We start from the raw sequence: 21,773 nt of genomic DNA, 5'->3' as shown, positions 1-21,773 counted from the left end.
TTACACAAACAATTGCAAAATTTCTATACATTTTCATTAACAGGGAGGAACATAAATATAAGCTCCAGAGGGAGATGCGAGATATTGAGGAGGATAGAAAACAAAGAGGTATCATAGATAAACTTCGGACTGAAGAAAGACAAGAGGAGAGGCAAAAGGTAAGGAGAATTTAAAAGGTTAACGGAGAATCTAAAAGGTTAACGGAGAATTTAAATCGATTTTGATTTTCCTTGGTACTGTTCATTAAAATTTCCACAGAATTTATTTCAATGATATGTTCATAAAAAGGACATGGTTTTACACAGTTTAGGGAAATGTTTGAAATTGAATAAAAAAAAAAGAGTATTGCGTGCATGCAGTTTGCTCACAGAAAGTGACACAATCTTCTACAAGCATGCAGCGAGCATCTAGCTTGCAAATCATTTTGATGTTTGCTTGCAGCATGCATGCAACAATCTTGTGATGTGCATTCTGCAAGTATGCAGGCTGGTTTTGGTACTTTGCTTTTACATGAATAATATTATTCTAAGCAACAATTTACCTTTTAAAAAAATCTGAGAAGACTTAAATATGGACTAAGTTGAAGTATAATAACAAAAAAGGGAATATAACCTGGTTAAAGAATTATCATTAAAAAGAATGATTGCTATTTTTGTTGTTTTAATTATTTTTAACAAATAAATGAATAAAGTTTTTTACAGATAAGTGTTGTAAGTTTCTTGCTACGAATGTTCCATTCCCATAATTCCATACAATGCTTAAAAAATAGAATATTTGCAATTTTATCTTTCTCACCCTTTAGTTCTATGAAGATCTATACAGACAAAGACAGGTCTAAAGAAATCTTTCCTTTTTTTCAGACTAACCGTTTTTTTTTTCTGATTTCAGCCTTTTGCTAGACTAATAAGAATTAGAAATATTATCTTTTTTCTCAGTATTTCACATATATTATTATTATATATTATAGAAAAAACACCTTTGTAAACAAAATGTTCAGGAATATCTGTTTTCACCATGTAATCCGTAAATTAATTAGTCTGGTTTAATACATTAACAATACATACACAGCATTTAAAAGATACAGCTGATAGTTCTTAGTAATGTGATAAGATAGTTGCATTGTACATTTTGCCTCATTTTTTTTATAAAATCTTGATTGTTCAAATGCAGACATGAATTATTAATTTTGATGGAGATGTGATTGCATGTGGCTGGTGACCTTTTTTCTTTTCAGTCAGCAAATAAACTTACAAGTGTACATTCACAATGTTGTTTTGGATTTCTGCTCAAATTAATGACAACACTTAAGTTCATTTTTGATTTGTCTTTATATGGGATTTTTAAGAGTTATTCGGTTACTCAGTGATTTTTTTGCTCATTAAAATAAAGCAATTAAACTAGAATTATAAACCATTCTTTACATTTTTTGTGTTAAAATAATGTATCTGATTCAAAGATTTCATAATAGAATATAAATGTATGCCATTGATGTGTAATATTGTAGAAGTTTTACAATGCTGTCAGTCTTGAGTTGCACAAACATATGTACCGGTATGTGTATATTCCAAGTTTTCTTATAAATTCTTAAAAGTTGTTTGCAATTGCAAGCGTTGTTTTTCCCTTGAAGGTTATACTTCCAGTAAAATATGCTTTTCAACAAAGAGAATGTGATAACAGATAGTAATAAACTGAATGTAATATTACTAGGATTAAAAAGAATACTTATCATAAATAACTTTCAACATTTTTTAATGTAAAACTTACAAATCCTAAGGGAAGTAACTCTGAAATAACTTGAATTATGAAAAAGGGAATTAACACACCTAAAAAGATCACTGTATGCTAGGACAATCATTTATCTGTAAATCTGAAATGTTGTGGCAACACTGCAGACATGATGGCAATTTGTTGTATCTCTGTCATATATTGTATTTATAGAATGAACGAGGGTCTGGATAAAATACAAAATGAAGGACCAAAAAAATAAAGATAAGAGAAAAATAGAGAATAATTTGGTGATAAAATATAATAGAGAAAAATGGGCAAAATAAAAAAGAAGAGAAAAATGGCCTAGAAGTTTAAAGAAAACAAAAAATGAAGGTCCCCCACCCAGACCCTCATACTAATCACTTGCTTTCTGTTATATCAGACACGCCTTTCAATCCCTATATATGCTTGTTTATTCCATTCTACTGTATTGCTGGGATAGTTTCCTGGGTGCATTTTCATACCTGTTACCCATTGTGTGGGAAGTAATTTAATTGACAGAGAATTAGAATTGTGTCACTTTTAAATACCCATTCAATCTCAGATATAGTTTGGAATTGATTACTTCGGATGCAATCATTTTCCAGGGTACCAATTTTCCAAGATTGAGGAAAAAAAAAGTGTATTTTCATGGATACTTGAGATTTCATTGTTTTAACAACCTCTGCATGCAAGCTGATAGATAATTTGCATTTAGAAACAGGAAATGCATGAAAATTAGTATTGCAGAAATAATAACAAATCCAAAATGTGTGGTTAAGTTGATGTAAGATAAGAACTTTCCAATTTATAACAGGCCTAAACGGCCAATTTTCACTTGAAAGGAGCTTTAAAAAAAATGGTGGTAAAAACAGATTTTTGTCATGTTGCATTGTCTGTGATATTCTATAGGTCGAAGCTTTTTTAAGTTTACAAAAGTAATATAATGTTCAAAATAAAATTAGAGAAATATAGATGGCCAACAAAATATGTCAGTTAAATCTAAAAATAAGAAGATGTGGTATGATTGCAAATGAGACAACTATCCACAAGAGACCAAATGACACAGAAATTAACAACTATAGGTCATGAAAGACAAAATATATACTGCTTTGTTTTTATTCTACACAGATCTTCTTTCATTCTTCAGTCTGTTCAATCTACCGTTTTTGTTTGTGTTTGTTTTCTTTTTCCTTTTCTTTTTAAAATTGTTTCACACTTATATATATTTCTTGATTCTGACTTCATTGTATTTATTCTATTTAATTTAAGTTTTTGTAAATTTGAATTTTGTCTTGTTTTTATAATTTAAAAGGGCTTTCTTAAATTTGTGGTGTCAGAACAATTTCTAAAAACATTTTGTTCAAGATTTAAACTTTTATCTTTACCTCATGACCATGATGACCTGTTTAGCTATAAATGATGTAGTTTGTAGAAAGACTGATTTCCATACTGAGTCATGGATGAAAAAGAGAAATGAAAAGATAAAGAGGGCATCATTTGCCAAATGATGTAGAAAAATAACCAGCATCTGAATATGCAGGTCATGTCAGCTCGTGCCCTTTACTGACTTCTTCCCCCCCCCCCCCCCTCAAAAAAAAAAAAAAAATCTAAAAAAAAAGACAGCAATGAACTTATATTTTTCGTAAATAAGGCTTTTAGTTCTTCTTTTGAATGCATGTTTAACTTACAGAAGATACTCTTTAAACCTTATTCAGAAAAGAACATGTTAATGTGATATGAATATGAACATTGTTTTTGTACTTATTTACTGGATTTTTAAATGGTAACTCATAATGAAAAAAAATCATTTTAAGATATGACACTCCCCCTCTGACATATTCTGATTCCAAGCTGACCAGTCTTTGCTGTTACTTCTAAAGCTGCATGCAAAAGTGAAAAAGCATGTTACTCCTGGTTTAACATGTTTTATACAATTGGGGAGTGAACTTCCCCCACTCAAGGTGGGTGTGGTTACAAGATCACAGAAGTGATTTTCAACTTCTGGCACTACAACTTTAAGTAGCCCCTGATTATTTCTTCTTGTTAATTGTATATGTATGTTCACCACTTAAATGTGATTTTAATTTTTTCAGGATAAGGAAATGTTAACAAACTATTATCCATGGGGTAAACCGGGAGGAGGGGCACCGAAAGTAAGTTTATGGAAACCCCTCCATTTGAATTTTGTATTAATATTCTTACTACTCAGTTTTTATACTAATCAGAATTTTTTTATATTGCATGTTTTGGGGTTACACTCAATGTTATCCAGGGTTTTTTTTCCATTTTTTATCATTTTTAACCATTTTAATTGTGTTTGAAGATGAAAATATCTCTAAGGTTATCCAATTACCATTTAAGAATCGAAATATGGTATTCTTTGCAATGTACACCAATTAGATTTTTAACAATGATTAACCATCCAAAGGTGTGACGTTATTTCATTTTAGTGTATGGACATTGCAATTCCCACCCATTCTTGAGATCTTAAAATGGCAAATTTCAACAGAAATTTGAAAGTACTGATTATCACAAAACTGATTATTCTAAAGTGAACATAATTGATAAATTTTGATCAATAATTGAATTGATGTATCAGAGCTGTAAAAGACTTTCTTTTTCATCCTGTTCATTTTTCATCTTCAAATACTTTTCATTTGTTACCATGACTACAAAGTGATGATAAAAAATGTCACAATACCAACAAAAAGACAATAAATTCAAGTTTTTCATTTTATCGAATTATTAATTTTAGAATAATATGTTTCAATTACTGCATTAATAAAATTTGAAAAAGGAATTATTATGACATCTCTTTTGCATCACTTTGTCAAACTAGCTAGCTTGGATTTATCTAATCATATTATGTTAATCACAGTTTTAAGTTGATTTTATATTTAATTTGTCATACATTGGAGAGGGGTAAAAAGTCTAGAAAAATCCAAGTCATAGTTTAATATACACTACATGTTTACTAACTATTTTTTTGTTGTGAATGTATTTTGATTTTGTTCAGATTGAAAATGTTTTGTTTTGTTTTCTGGTTTGTTTACATTTCAAAAGAATATCATCTAATGTTGAATTTGGCAGGTGGTTTTCACAAATGAATAATTAGATATAGAAAGATGTGGTATGAGTGCCAATGAGACAACTCTCCATATAAGTTTCAATTTATAAAAGGTCAAGGTACAGCCTTCAACACGGAGCATTGGCTCACACCGAACAGCAAGCTATAAACTATATATGATATAAGACGAATGTAAATGTCTGATATGATTTTTACCACTAATTCTAAATATGAAAATATCAAATTATTTTATAAAAATTGTAATCTCTTTGAATTGGGAAATCTATGTTGAACAACGAAGATATTTTTTGTACAGAATTAACTGAATAATTTGTCTAAAGGAAAGGTAACTCTTTAAAAAAAACATTGAAAAAAACAAGCTGAAATGTGCCTGGAATAAATCAACCGAAAGACTGAAAACCTATCATCATAAAATAGAACTGTCTGAAGGTTAAACTTGATCACCATAAAAATTAGATGTACCTCTTATTTTGGCTGATTATTAAATTGAATGTTATGAATTATTTAATTGATTGAATTCCAGAAGAAATATTTGATTTAACAAACTGTGATAAATTAAACTTTTACATCAAATAGAGATCTAGATATTGACCATAACTATTCTTAAATTGGAATTTTAAATATGACGTAGTGAAGTAATCTTAAGAAGGATTATTGAACTTGTGGAAATTTATTGATTGTATACTCGAATATATATTAATGAAAAGTAGTTGTTTGTTTTTTCAATTACCAAACACAAGAATAAATACAAAATTGCCAAAATATTGATTATTTAGTTATGCTATGGTTGTAATACTAGCTATTATTTAACAAGGAAACAAGAAAACTAAGATTTATTTTATTTAATTAAACATAACACACAAATGATCCTTGAGGATCATCCAACCTGCTGTCTTCAACTATTCTTGACCAGTGTGTTTATGGACGCACATCAATGACTTATCAGATTTACAAATCTTTGTAGAAAAATTCTATTTGGTGTAAAAAAAAAAGTTTGTTTAATTGTTATATTTTTCTTGAAGTTAGATACTCTACTATTTATTTATATATACAAATTACCTGTCTATAGATTTCTAATCACAAAATAAAATTATCTCCTTTCAATGCACTTAGCATTGAACAGATCTATGAATATTTTACTAACAAAAATATCTAAATTTTAAACTTTTAAGTTGACTGTTTTATTACTTTATTATGATTTTTATGCCACATTCAAATTTATTTCATAATAAATGCTTTCCGTGTTGTGCAGCAGTTAATTATGAATTTAATATTTAAGAAAATTTCAATACTTTCAATGGAAATTTAAACTAATTCAAATATCAATTTAATTGATGAAATATTACTAGATACTTTATAGTGATTTAGATAAATAAAAGATTCTTCAAAAACACCATATATATTTTTATAATAAGGATTAGATGTATATGTTTTTTTCAGGAATAATTTCGCCATATAGCACATGTTAAGAAAAGTTGCAAGCATGTTATTTCTTTGCATGTAAAAACACATGCACTTTATCAAAATCTTTCAAATCATTGTAAATATTGTTTTTCATTAAAGATTCAAGCAGATGCATTGAACACTGACTCTTTTAACTTATTTTGATTCATAAAATTATCTTATTGTAAATTTGCAGCCTGATAACAGAAAACAGAAGTTTTTAGAAACAGATTTTGAAGGAAGTCCAACACCAAGTTATAGAGAAAGAATGGTAAGAGTATGTAATGAGAAACAAAATAGTTTAAGGAAAGGAAAAAAATAGAGTTAGAATGTTCTTTAAAAAAAATTTTATTAACAGGAAGCTATTCTTTATATTTTTCATCTTTCCAGCTAGTTTAATCTGTTTGAGATCATATAATAGATATTTTCAATGTCTTTCAGAATACTTTTTTCAAATAAATATACTTTCATTTATTTATTCTGTTAAAGAGAGTTAACTATTGTATTATATAAATATTTTTAAATAATTTAATGTTTTATTAGCGAACATTACCAGTTACCTCCATTGTAAGTGACTTGTATTATAAACTGATAAACAGAAATTTCTTTTAGCGTAGTTTTTTTTAGTAGATATTCACTGTACTTTGTAATATTTGGTAAACATAAGTTTTGTTTTAATTTCCTTGTTTTTTTTTTTAACCATCCATTAAAATTCTTAGGAATTTTAGAACATATTTTACAAGCAAGTATATTATAAAAGAGAAAAAAAAATTCAAATTAAACTTTTTTTAAACCCACAAAAAATTCACATTGCTGAAGTGATGCCCCCTCCTTTTCCCTCCAGTCACTGCTTTCCCTAAATGTGCCTCAATCATGATGAAATTTGCCTATTTACATAGATCAGTAGATCACTGACTGCAGGAGAATTAGATTGGATAACTAGCATGACTAGATACAAACAGCAACAGGAGCTTAAAATTCAAGAAGCTTTGGTATTACTGCAGATAGTTATTTGTTTGAATTAGTTTCACTTCAAATGGACTAATGTAGCAATTACTTCATGACTTATATAGACATTTCATATAGTGACATATCATATTTATCAACCTGTAGGTCAGCTCATTTGCATCTGATATTAGTGCAGATCATATTCAATAATATGTAACATGCATTCATAACACTTTATGCAGATCATTTTTTGATATGCAAGTTATAACTTTAATGCTTGGGTGCCATCAAATAAATTACTATTCCATGTTGTGATATTGCAGCATGATGATTCCTAACCTGAATAATTCAGTCATTATATTCTACTGCTCTACAATGGCTACATTAATGCCTGAAGGCTTAATAAATGAAAAATTATCAATTAATCATTCAGAATCAGCTCGAGAATAACCTAGCTGGATAGCATTAAGCTATCATCTGATTGGCTCTCTCCATCTAGAGAGTGCCAATTTAAATCCTGGATTCATGACATTTTTTATCATATGGAGAGTTCTGGCCCTTGGGTGTGGGAGAGTGGATCACGGGGATGGACTGAACTATTTTACTTAGACAATTCCATTATTTAAATTCAGTCATATCTTTTTAGATACTCATTTAGCAATATAGTCATACATTTTCCATCTTTATTTCCAAACTGAAATTGGCAAAACAGTTACGAACCAGTCTAACATGCTCAACATCATTTGTAATTAAGCTTTTTCCAGAGTTCATATACCATAGCCAAAAACCATGCTTAAATAATTTCTTTACACCACCAGATTAAGATTTATGCCCAGCCAAAGGTCCCTTCAGCATATCCATGCTTGAAAAATTCTAAATCATTGTTAGAAAAACATGAAATTTCAGCATAATATTTCTTAAAATTATTCACCAATAGATATGCTTGACAAGGTCCATCAAACATTAGTCATATTTAGTCATCACAATGTCTAGTTTGCATCATGCATGAGTGACTAAATTTCACCCAGCTTTTCATATGATTTCTCATATTTTTTCAAAGATCAAAATAATTTGGCAGCCAAATTTCAGGTCATCTAGCATTTAAAAAAATTTGCCAATGGAACATTTTCAAAGTCAGTGATATATGGCACAAATAACTAACAAGGCTGTATACTTGGTAAAAGCTTATGCTTCCCCCTGTTTACTATGAATAAAGAAGATTTGCATAGAATTTTTCAGACATTTTTGGTAAAATTACATTTTTCATTTATATACTAACGTTAGTTTTTAGTGTTTGAAATGATTACTATATCAAAGGGATGGTTGTGTTACGTAGTAGATACATCAATGATATTTGATGTTTCAGTCATGAAAAAAAATCGGTTCATCAGCATAGTTTCAAAAAGTTTCCATTTAGTATAGGCCACATATAAAATTTAAAAAATTAGATTTTAATCCCTTCTCCACAACAATTTGTTTTCTTCAATTTTACACTTTTTGATATATCTTTAAAATTCTTCACAATTTTACTTGAAATCAACAAAATTTTCATTTCAAATCCTGCTTTCCTCTGTCAGACAAATATATAAAAATAAAGAGATATTTTTGTGGAATAATATTCAGAATCCAAGTATATGTGGCAGTATTTGACAAAGAAACATCAGAAATAATTGAGAGGTTTTTTACTTAAATTTTTTGGAAGAGGAATTATTATAGTAGTCTTTTATTTTAATATTGATTTTTTCTTTATGTCATAGTTTATATAACCAAGGTGATTGTTACCGCTACAATGTTATAATTTATAACGAAAAGATTTTGTTATATCAAGTTTGAATTGTTGAATTTAGATAATTTTTCTCAACAACATTTACTTCTTTGTTTCAATGTACCCGGTAGATAAATATTTTTTTATAAAAGATCTACTGTTACATGAATTCAAAATTCACAGAGAATAGTTATATTTTACATGGAACTTATGGAAAATCACTCCTTATCAGGAAAACAAATTTATAAAAGCAATGAATATCAATATAATTTCTCTTAAAAATATTCAGTTTACTATAGAATAACAAAACAAAATTCTTTCCAAGAATGGGTTTGAAAATGGAGCTCAAGGGGGCTGGTATTTCTTGTGGGTTTGCAAATGGAGCTCAAGGGGGCTGGTATTTCTTGTGGGTTTGCAAATGGAGCTCAAGTGGCTGGTATTTCTTGTTGCCAATTTAAAAATCTGAACTTTCTCTTTATGCACTGACTTCATGCTGTTTTTTCAGACTTAATTAACACCAACTCTTAATACTTTTGTATGACTGTAGTTGTGGTTGTTTTTGAAAAGAAATACTAATGTAGCTGTCATATATTTTTTCACTAAGTTTTCAGACATTGAAAATATTGAAAATAGATAAAAGAATTAACACTGTTTTGAATGTATTTTATTACAAGTTCCAACTCTAAATCAATTCTTTGGACATTGAAAAAAAAATCCAGTGAAATTTATTTGGTTCAGAAAAAATAAGATGTTTTATCAAAGTTATATATTTACGAAATATCATGGGAAAAAAATGAAAAATCTTCTTTGTAACAAAAACTGTCAAAACCACGACTACTTCAACACTTTCTTTCTCTTTCTGCTTTGCTGTTCTTTTGCCCATTTTGTCTTTACTAACCACTATGTCTTTCTTTTTGCAGCACATCTATCATTTCATTTTCATGTCTTTCTTTTCGTTTCTTTGCTTTACTTTCACCCTCAGCATGCACGTTACTATCGACCCATCTATCGACCCTTTGTTGATTCTTTTGGGACACCTGGAGGCGGAGCTCCTTTAAGAACTAAGTCTGGTAATATAAAAACATCAATTATTGGAGATATGCTGATCCGGTTTCAGGAAAAAGATAGACAAGCAGTAGAGGAACGTTTCCGGTATAATGAAGACAGGGGAGAGCAGGAAAGATACCATCAAGAATTAGGTAAGAGGCTATAATGTTTGTGGTAAAAAAAAAAATTCTTATTATTCTAGTATTAATATAAGGGAGAACTTAACAATGAATCAGGGGCTCAGTCAGAGATCATAAAGTGTTCTGATTGATACACATGAAATATTTGCCACTGGGACTTTAAATGCCAATTCAGCAACATAGTTCAATTTTATAAAAGATTCTTAAGTGCAAGTTCAACAAGATTTCAACGAGAATACTGAAAAGGTCATACAACTAGTCATAACTTTAATATTATGTTTATTTTATCTGAGTTCTAAGTACTTACGTTTGGTCGTTGAATGTACAATTAAAAAAGTTGATGGAAAACTTTGATCAACAATCTATGGTATGAAAAACATTGTTCTGAACCAATGGCTTTTTACAAAATTAAAATAAAAACTTTAAAAAATATCCAGAAAGCATTTTCTTTAAACCATGGCTTGCACTCTTTGATATTGACCATTTTCTTACACCAAAAGATTTTGAAATGATGTATCACATTAGTTTTGTATCATGTACCATGAAAAAAATGAAACATTGTGTCGTCTGGTTGCTATCTCATTGATATTTAACTCACATAAATTATTCCTTTCTATATTTTTCATGAATCTGACATTATATTTCAGCAAAACAGAGAAATGATCAAGAATTACGTAGACAAGAGGATAGATTAGATAACTTACAGAGAGAATTGGAAACGGTAAATGTACGGTATTCATTTAATAAAAACATAGATGTGTGATTTATATACCCTCAATTAACAGCACTGATGCAGTTTTAGGATATTTCTTCACATTCTAAATGCATGGTGTGCCATCTAAGGTATGTGCTTTTTACTTTTGACACAAAAAGAAATACTGACAAAAGTTTTATGTTTCTTTTTTAATTGCAATTCAAGCTTTTCCAGAAATGTGCAGAAGGGTATCAAAAGGCTTTATTATTAACTGTTGTTTTGTATGATAAAGTCAATTAAGGTTTTATGCATGGTGAGATCAAATAAAAAAGTGTTGTCAAACCTCAATCCTCTCCTCTTTACTTTTGTGCTTCTCCCCTTAATACACAAAAACATATATGTCATTTATGCTCGATAAATTTTATAATATGTAGATCCATTCAAAGACCAAGAATAGATTAAGGCTATAGATATGTGATTTTGATAAAAAAAAAATGCTGATTATATTTTTCTTCTGAATCCATTTAAGATGAATATGAAATATTTAAAACGTTACTGAAAATTGTATCGGTTATGTTCTGTAAAGGTATGATTTTCCATTGTCTATAAGAGCACTCCCACCTTGGAATAAGGGTCTTTAACACTAAACATAATATTTACAAGCACTTATAACTATGTGAAGATTTGCTAAAAATTTATATTATGTGTGCCAAAAAATGCAGATTTTAAACCAACATATGGTTTTTTACAAAATTTAATGCAAACTAACTTGATAAAAGTAGGATATATTTTAAAACTATTTTTTACATATATATTATTTAATGAAAAAAGTCAGTAGACTTCATTAATTAAACTTAGTGAATACATTACCTGGTTTGCATAATTGTGAAATTAATTTCATTAGTTGAATGGGGGATTATCTCAATGATTTAACGAAAGATTAATCATGTCAGCACATGTTTAGTTATTTTATAATGTTTGTTAATAATAACAAAATATTAACAGTAAATATTTAGTGTGTTTGTGTTGTTCACTGGGATATAGCCTTGAAAATTCATAGGAATATTCTCTTAAAATGCAACCAGAAACAAAGGTATTGTGTTTATTGAACATTTTAAGTAAATTATTGATATAAAAATATGATTATTTTTTTTATTTCATGTATATAGATTTATTTTCATTTATGTTAATGTGCTGCCATTTGACTTTAATATTTACAAAAACAACAAAAAGGATTAATTGGTTATATTTTTGATACCATCCCTTTTTATAATCTACAGTAAAAAAGGAACAGTTTATTGTTTATTTTGCTTGATACTATCCCCTTTTTGTCCTTGGATTTAATATTTAAATTGGAAATGGAAATGGTTACTTGTTTATATTTCTTGATCCAGTTCCCTTATTCAAACTTAGATTTAATATTTACACTAAAAATGAAACAGATAGTTGTCTATGTACTACAAATTGAAAAGGTTAATTGTTTATATTTTTTATTAAGTTTCTTTTTTGCATTCTTGGAATAAATATTTGCAGTAAAACTAACATTTAATACTTGTTAAAATTTCTTGATGTGTACAGTCCCCTTTTTTAAACCACATTTTAAATCTTTAGTTCAGTTGTCAGGTCTTTGACATAGTGTTTAAGACTTTACAGAAAATATCAGAGATAATTATCTCTTAGTATATTGAGTGAATGTTGTCTCAGGCACATCTATCCCATATATTCCTTACTTCAAGATTATGAGAGAAAAAAATGTGTTTTTACAAATACAAGTGTGGACACAAAACAGTGTGGATAGTAATTGTTTTATAAAAAGTAATATAACAAAAATACCAAACTCCAAGGAAAATTAAAACGGAAAGTAATTGTAATATAATAGTTTTAGTATGTTTGTTACAAATATAAAGATATACTCAATACTAAGATTTTTTGGACAAATATAACAAAAATAAAACAATGGACAAAATCTGCAAATAACATTTGTATGACAATAATTTCAATGTACTTATATATAAATTGAAATGAAGCTTTTTATTTATTTTATAGTTGAAAACTGACCAGTTTGGAAAGCCAGGAGGAGGAGCTCCAAATAGAAATACTTCAGGTACAGAATTTTTTTTTATAACTGTTTCTATGTATTGTAAATAAGATCATCATTAAGCTTTAATTTGTTTTTGGTGAGGTCTAGAATTTGACCCTTAATTTTTGGATGTACAGTGAGTACATTGGTTTGAAAATTACAGACGATTTCAATGAGTGTGTAGCTAAAGGTAATATCTTTGGTTAGCTTGCTTGCTAGCTGAACCGTGAAGTCATTGTTAGGTAAGGTATACAATGTACTACCCTCCTTTCGAAGTAGCCTAGTCCTACAGACAGATAGATTGGTTATCTGTCGGACTAGTCTACTCTTAAAAGAGGGTAGTTTACCTAACCTAACAATGACTTCACGGTTCAGCTAGCAAGCAAGCTAACCAAAGATATTACCTTTGCCTACACACTCATTGAAATCGGCTGTAAAAGAATTTTAGAATCTTATTAAAACAGATTCTACTAGAGGAACAGCGCTGGCCATCTTTCTAATATCAGTTAAAATTTATTTATGTGATCTAAAAGATTCTATAAATATACTGGGTATTTTGATACACCTTTACATATATGTTATGCGCAAAAACCAATCAATTTATATATTTTTAACTTAGAAATTATTGAAACATGTTCCTCTATTTATAAAATTGGGACAAGATGGGTGTTGCATTAATGAAAACTTTAAGTCTCGTTTTGGTTTTTTTGGTCGCTTCCTCATTACTCGATGTATACCTATCTCATTTTCTCCACAGCTTTATTTCTATTGGTTAGTTTTTCATTAATGTATTTATGCTTTTACATTCAATAAATGTTGAATTTCTGTTAGTTATAAAAAATCTGCAATTATGTCTTATACTATATGCTACTCGACAATGGGCACTTTCTTTGTCTTATGATATAACATGTTTTCTTTGAAACAGGTCTTCTTATATCTTTCTCCTGCTCAGCTTGCCTCTTTAGTCTTTTTCAGTTTTTATTTTGTACTTCACATCTAACTCTATTCTGCAACCAGAGAGCCTCTGATTAGAAACTGTTGGTCGGTTTTAATGGAAAATAAAGGGTAACATTTCAGCAAAATGGACCACATAAAATCACTGTTTGAACACCATTACAATAGTTTTTATGCTCTGACATCACTGTTGGGAAATTATGTTTATGCACAACATTTTATTCTGAGTTTTATATAGAAAGAATAAAAGTGGTGAGATACAGTTATTAATATTACATATACACTTTAGAAGATTACACAAATTGATAATGGCTTACCCTTCTGGTGAACCAGAGTTCATCCTTAATTCTGTTGTTAAGGGATTAGTTGGGTTTGCTGAGGATTTATGCTTTTATGTGCTATTTTATTTTTTCAAAATCTTGTCTGCCTTTTGATCTGAAAAAAATGTTTTTGTTTCAAACTATCACATTAGGTTAAGTTTTAGGGTAGGAGAACTTACATATAAATCTATGGTTTATGAATTTGGTGAAGTCTTGGGAATCAACAAGAGACATTAACTAATCTGCTACTGTAGTATGATCCTTAATCACTAGATCAAATAATTCGTTCACTGATTTTAGCAGAAGTAACAATGGCAGGTGTCACTAATGGAGTTGGAGCTTATGACCTTTCGAGAGCTTCTGAATTTGCCCCTTGATTTTTTGATGGTGTTTGTGTTGCTCAATCTCTAGTTTTCTGTGTATTATGGTGTTTTGTAGAATATTGCTTCCCTTTCCATCTATTTCTTTTTTACAGTGTAAACTTACAGTTTTTGATTATCCTATAATATCTTGAAATAACTGTACAGTCGTTTTATTCTCTCTCAGTTTTGGAACTATACCAAGATCAAGACTATTGAGTCACATGCTTATCATATATCTTTGATTCTTTGTGTCAATACTGTTTGTATTTTTGCAATGATCAGATAATGAGCTGATTTCTGCGATGTAGCTTTCTTATGATGAGTTGTAAATTGAGTCTGTATGTTAATCTGGTTGACAAACTTTTAATAGAGTTATGATTGAAATTACATTGGAATGCCTTTAGAATCACATGTGATTTATTCCTAAATACCTTTGGAAACAGTATTTATCTACCAGAAGTCATTATATTTCTTTCATTCTGTACTAATCATTACTAATTTCTTTTCTTGTTCTTCTTTCTTTCTTTTTCTCTTTCTTTCTGTAACCACATGTACAGGTAGAATTATAACTAGAAATAAGATGTACCATTGCACAAACACGCTAGAATTGATGAGAATACAGGCAAGAAGTAAGTCTGATAACCTGACTCCATGTAATAAACTGACTAGCTCACTATAGTCCAGTCATTCTATGGTTATACCTCAAACTAATTGCAACAGAAATGTTTTTTGCGGAATTCGTGAGAGATATAACGTATAAGAAACATATTAAAAATCGAGAAAAATCGAAATAGGGGAAAGTCGTCAATTTTGGCGAAAAAAAAATCAAGATTTTACTTCAAATATTATGGAAAGATATGGCGCCCGTAGATTGAGAATGACGATATGGGAGACAACTCGTAATGGTCAACTGCAGACGACGCATCTAGTGTCCATCCTTTTCATTCTGGTAAGTAAATATAAGACTTATATATAAAAGTTTTATATGTATTTAGCACTCTTAAGAGTAAAAGCTGTCATGCAAGGTATTTTTGGTGTTTTTGAAAGGCGTAAATACACGGGAGACGGCAAAAAGTAGTACAGGGCAGAAATGAGTTCATTTCGGTTTGCCGAGGTCTCTAAACCACAAATCACGTGTAAAACAGCTCTGCTTTTTATATTTGGACTAAATTATATACATTTCATATATAAATCGCCCCGTAAAAAACAAATTATAGTCTACTGCCAGGAGTTGCTGACGAAAAAAAAAAAGTATGGAACGCCGTTAGTGCCAAAAAGGTTACATTCCAACAAAATTGAATTCATGGAAAAAGGAAGTTGTACTGATAATAAAATTTAAAAATCGATACAGACAAATTGTTTTACCAAAATAAGATGAATATTTATTAATCAAATGATAGAGGGACATTAGAATTGTCCAGTTTAACAAAGCTACCATTATACAATTTAACTGAGCTACCATGCACCAAGCAGGGGAAAGGCACTCTATCAAACTTCATATTACATTTTGGGGCAATTTTTATTACTGTTGTTTTTCTGTGCATACATCAAGCAGGTATTTTACCCGAAAAGGAGGATGGGCGCCACTTAATACTTGTATTAATGTCATATGTTTCTGTATAAGCGTTAACATGATAAAGTAATAAAAACACAATGAACTACGGCGGAAAGTACAAATAGAACCAGAATATCGACAAATAGAAACTATTAACAAACTGAAAAAAATAACTGTTGTAATCCTGAATCAAAATGAGTACAGACACTACATATGAATTATTTTATAGTATAAAAAAAGTCAACATAGATCTTTTTTAATATTGTATCCAAAACAAATCTTTTGATAAAATAATATGAAAGCAAAACCAAATTAATTGAATCTCGTCTTAACAGTTTTATCATTTTTTTAGGTAATGATGGATGCTTGTGTTTTCTGTCGGGTGTCTCTAAACAATGGTGAAGAAATAACACAACTAAGAGAAAAAGGATGTAACACAGTTAATAGGACCAGCCAAACCAGAAATGATACGATCGACACAACTCCAGGACAAAAAGTTCATCAGAAATGTCGACGTGATTACATAAACGCTAATTCAATCAAGAAGGACTTGCGAGACAAGAATTTATCGACAACCGAGCTAAGTCGTGACTTACGCTCTTCCACTCCTGTTTTCGAGTTCCAGAAGAACTGTTTATTTTGTGGAAATTATGCAAAATTTTCGGAGAGCAAAAGGGGAATCGACGTGTTTCCTGTCAGGACAACAGATTTTTCTAAGACCCTTAGAAACATCTGCAAAGAAAGAAATGATGAATGGTCCGAAAACGTTTTGAGGAGGCTAAACATTGCGCCATCCGATTTGCACGCTGCAGATGCAACATACCACCAAACATGTAGTGTTAATTTTAGAACTGGTAAGCAAATCCCCGTTTCGAAGCAAGCAAACAAAGAGGTCAAACGAACGACACCAGGACGACCAAAAGAAGATTTACCAGAGAAAGCTTTCCTGCAAATAGTTAGACAATTAGAAGAAACACAAGACGAACCTGCAACCGTAAGCGATCTTGTTCAGGCTATGGAAGAAATTTGCGGAGAGAAGGCGTATAGTGTGGTGCACATGAAAAAGAGACTGCAAACTCATTTTGGATCCGATATCATCATCACGGAAGTAAACGGAAAGTCGAATATAGTCACATTTAGGAGAACAGCATCATCTATACTGAACGAATTTTACAGAAGACCATCATCTAAGAGTCCAGAAGATGAAAAGCTGTCGATGATAGAAACAGCAGCTAAGCTAATAAAAGCAGATATTATGAGCCTTAAAGATTCAAAATCTATATATCCGTCTTCTGTTGATATAAACTCACAGCAAAACACTGCCTTTGTCCCAGATTCGTTACGAACATTTCTAAGTGCATTATTTAGTCAAAACGACTCTACTGTTAAAGTTGCATCTGTTGGTCAAGCTATAATTCAGGCAACCCGACCAAGAACACTTATTGCACCGCTACAAATTGCCCTCAGTGTACAAATGCATCATCACTTTGGATCAAGGTTTTTGTTGGACACTTTGAACACTCTTGGTTTTGCTTCTTCTTACACAGAGGTTCAAAGGTTTGAACTTAATGCTGCTGCTGCTTCTCATGACAGAACCGACACACAGTTTGGGAATGACACTTTCGTTCAGTATATAGCTGACCATAACCTGCGCACTTTAGATGGTCATGGAACATTTCATGGTATGGGCATGATTGCAGCTGTAACTCCAGGATTTAGACTTGACAAAACTGTCCCTAGGCTGTCTCCCACACTAAAGGAAGTCTCTGACTTAGCGAAGATTAACATAGATTATTATAAGATGCAATCTAAACAATCGTTACAGGCAGAGTTCGCAACCATGAATTATGAGCCAAATATGGTCGATACAACGTGGAAGTTAGACCTTCTGTCAAAAGTATGCTGGCCTTTGACATGCAACCAACCTAGTTGGTCAGCCATTATGCACAAAGTGATGGACGGTGATTATCCAGGAAAATCATCTGTTGTTTTTTTGCCAATGATAGACATGAATCCTAGTGATCTCACATGTATAAATTCAACACTTAACTTCATAAGCAAGCAAGCAAAGGCTCAACATTGTTCACCTATTTTGACATTTGATCAACCCCTCTATTGGAAGGCAATGAACATAATTAAAGATGAACCATTGGCTAGTCCTTTAAAGTCAGTTATCTTGAGACTTGGAGGCTTTCATTTAGAAATGAGTTTTGTAGGCGGCATTGGTCACTTGATGGAAGGATCTGGAATTACTGAGCTACTTGAAACAGTGTATGCACCAAATGCAGTAACTCATATGACTAGTAGAAAGGCTATTGCACGAGCAGTAAGGGCACATTTCCTGATAGACACAGCTCTCACGTCAATAATCTTGTCACACATATACGGCATACCACTTCCAGATCAAATCGAAAATGAGAGTGGAACCAATGATATTAATCCGGCAAATTACATAAATACCGACATTACTGATATGAACGCTGAGGACCTTTCGGATGAGTTGCATGAAGCAGATTCGATGTTGGATGAACTACTGAAAGGGGACATATCCGTCGAAAAAGCTTGCGAAAATGTTTTATTAGATCAAATAAAATCTAGGATAGATAACTTTCGGGTGTCACACAAAAGTTTTCGTACTTCACAACTATGGTTCCAGTATATGGATATGATAGATATACTCCGTAGATTCATCAAAGCTGAAAGGACTGGTAACTGGGGTCTACATTTACAAACAGTCAAAGACATGCTTCCGTATCTTGCAGCTTCGGGACACAATCTGTATGTCAAATCATCACGAGTATACTTACAACAAATGCAGAACTTGAAAACAACACATCCTGACGTATTAGCTTTTCTACAATCAGGTTATCATGTTATAAGAAGGAGTGATAAATTCTGGGCAGGTCTTTCTTCTGATTTGGTCATAGAACAGGTTTTAATGAGAAGCTTAAAGACGACAGGCGGTATGACTCGGGGCAGAGGTATGTCAGAGGGTCAGCGAGCCCAATGGATTTTATCTATGCCAGACTGCGCGGAAATGAACAATGCTTTGCAAGAGTTTACTGGAGTCAATTATGGAACAAGTGACCAACATAAAGAAAGGTGGGGATTCAAGGAGATCGAGAGACTGTCAAGATTTGAAAACATTTTTATCGTTTCTTATCAGCAGAAATCCTTTTGTAGAGGAAACCAGTTTGCGAAATATAGAAACAGGGGTCTCGGCGGACAAATTTGTCAATGTTGATAATTCGAAGGAATTAGGGATTAAAATTCTAAAGTCCATGGACGGACAGAAAATTGATGAATTTTCATTTAAAAGGAAAGAACAGGCCATTATCTTAAGTGCAAAATCGGCTATCAAAGTTGATGATGATGTCATTACTGTTGATTCACAGCTTCTCTTTCAGCGCTTTCTTGCTGCATCAAATGGCATATATGAAGATCAGTATGAAATATTCACCTATGAACTATGTAGTCATCCCAGTTCAATGTTTGATCCAAATGGGCTCATGCGAACAGCACAAAAGTCTAGTCTTGCAGATGCTATTTGGGGAAAGGGCGATTGTTGCGCATTTGAAATGAACGAAAACGACAAAACTCAGTATATTATTGATGGCGGCTCTCTTCTCCATCGTATACACTGGCAAAGCGGACTTTCTTTCGGTGAAATTTGCCAGAGGTACGTTGACAGCGCAGAACGGAAATACAGTAATGCTATAGTTGTATTTGATGGATATGCCTCGGGTCCAGATACTAAAGATGCCACTCACCAGCGACGCACCAAAGGAATCATAGGCACAAAAGTTTCATTCACGGATAGAACTCCTTTCAAATCTAAAAAAGAAATATTTCTAGCAAACATCGAAAACAAGCAAAACTTCATTAATCTCTTGAGTGCAAAGATGGTAGAAAAGGGAATTGAAACTAAACACTCAGATGCCGATGCTGATGTATTGATAGCCCTTACTGCAATCGAGTCATCGAAAACAAAACCAACTGTTTTGCTAGGAGAGGACACTGATCTTCTGGTACTCCTTCTTTATCATGCGGACGTTACATCAAATTCGCTGATATTCAAATCTGGCAATGTGTCAAAACTCAACACAAATATTAAAATATGGGATATTTTGAAGACCAAATCGCTTCTTGGTGAGGAGCTATGTACACTGTTACCTTTAATTCATGCTATCAGTGGTTGTGACACAACTTCAAGAATGTTCGGTGTCAGTAAAGCAGCGACCTTAAAGAAATTCGGAGAACAAGACTTTGTAAAGGCTCAGGCACAGTTATTATGCAATGCAAACACAAAGGATGATGTAATTTCTGCTGGTGAAAACATTATTTCCTCTCTATATAATGGTGCTCCGTATGAAGGACTGAACGTTCTTCGCTACAGAAAGTTTGCTGCAAGAGTATTGACAAACAAAACGTGCGTTCAAATTCATACTTTGCCGCCAACATCAAATGCGGCTTCATTTCATAGCCAGAGGGCTTATCTTCAAATGAAAATGTGGATGGACAAGGACAATTTAAATCCATGTGAATGGGGTTGGAAACACGCTAATGGAAACCTTGTTCCAGTTAAGTGTACGATGGACGCAGCTCCCTCTAAATTACTCAACATTATTCGATGCAATTGTAAGACAAACTGTGACACTAAAAGATGTACTTGTAGAAAAAACGGACTTGAATGTTCAGTAGCATGTGGCGAATGTAAAGGAACTGGTTGTACAAATTCGAACAAAACAGTTGACATGGACGATTAAGTGACAATTAACTTCAAAAGATCTATGTAGAATACACAAAAAAACGTAATTAGCATAGTTAAGGGGTTTGGGTAAAAACTACTACATGTTTTTGTTATCCTATAACGTAATTATTTTGGTTTCAAGAAAAAGTATCATACCGGTCAATCGGTTTTTATTGTTGTTATAAGATCTATTGACTTGACGAATTTATCATTATTTGATCTCCCTCAATATTTAACATATACAAAGTAAATTTGAAGACTCATAATCTTATTTGAATTTGGTTTTTTTAAGAAAACATAAATTCCCAGTTTTTATCGATTTTTTGCTAAAAATCCAACATTTTCACCCAAAATTTTCAACTTCCTGTACTTTGAAGTTCATCATATTTTCAAAAATTCATTGTTGTAATAAGATCTATTGACTTGATTAAAAATTATGTACGTTGCTATTTTAGTTTTTTAATAACGGCAAATTTCCAGTTTTCAGCGATTTTTCAACAAAATCCAAGGTTTTCACCCAAAATTAACAATTTCCCTTCATCCAAACTTTCTCGATTTTTCATATGTTCAACAGTAACCCAAAATCAGCTAGGAAAACTAGAAGAACATTCTGTTGCAATTAGTTTGAGGTTTGGTCATATTTTGGCTAGAATGACTGGACTACTAGTAAATCAATTTTGAACTGAAATGGCCATTTTGACCTCAACAGGTCATAAAAGACTGAAGTTGAACAATATTATGAAGTTCTTTCAGTCAATTTTCAGACTTATTCACTGTAGTAAAGTTAGCACAGTTAGGACACATTGCTGGCAGCCTATTAAGATCAGTTCAGTGTATTTTTACCTGTGTACTGAATTGCTTGAAAATCTACTGAACAG

At 31.3% G+C, this 21,773-nt stretch overlaps 2 protein-coding genes across 32 annotated transcripts in view; one reads left to right on the top strand and one right to left on the bottom strand.

Annotated features, from left to right (window-relative positions):
- Positions 1 to 21,773, bottom strand: part of LOC127729914 (INO80 complex subunit D-like) — a 325,825-nt gene that overhangs the window by 46,180 nt on the left and 257,872 nt on the right. The gene's annotated exons all lie outside the window — the stretch shown is intronic.
- The window catches only part of LOC127729918 (uncharacterized), a 91,636-nt gene that overhangs the window by 32,702 nt on the left and 37,161 nt on the right, over positions 1 to 21,773 (top strand). For 15 of the 30 annotated variants that reach the window (XM_052237867.1, XM_052237863.1, XM_052237857.1 and 12 more), the window contains 8 exons: positions 44 to 158; positions 803 to 832; positions 3,843 to 3,902; positions 6,477 to 6,551; positions 7,180 to 7,272; positions 10,111 to 10,192; positions 10,828 to 10,907; positions 12,921 to 12,978. In XM_052237867.1, coding sequence (XP_052093827.1) covers positions 44 to 158; positions 803 to 832; positions 3,843 to 3,902; positions 6,477 to 6,551; positions 7,180 to 7,272; positions 10,111 to 10,192; positions 10,828 to 10,907; positions 12,921 to 12,978 — 593 coding nt within the window. Of the gene's footprint in view, positions 1 to 43; positions 159 to 802; positions 833 to 3,842; positions 3,903 to 6,476; positions 6,552 to 6,823; positions 6,848 to 7,179; positions 7,273 to 10,110; positions 10,193 to 10,827; positions 10,908 to 12,920; positions 12,979 to 21,773 lie in introns of all 30 variants that reach the window. The other 15 variants (XM_052237866.1, XM_052237860.1, XM_052237862.1 and 12 more) reach the window with 10 other exon arrangements.

This window comes from Mytilus californianus, unplaced genomic scaffold, assembly GCF_021869535.1.
Source record: "Mytilus californianus isolate M0D057914Y unplaced genomic scaffold, xbMytCali1.0.p SCAF_2, whole genome shotgun sequence".
In the NCBI taxonomy this organism is placed as follows: domain Eukaryota; kingdom Metazoa; phylum Mollusca; class Bivalvia; order Mytilida; family Mytilidae; genus Mytilus; species Mytilus californianus.
The sequence above is the reverse complement of the archived record's forward strand: the minus strand, read 5'-3'. Positions and strand labels throughout refer to the sequence as shown.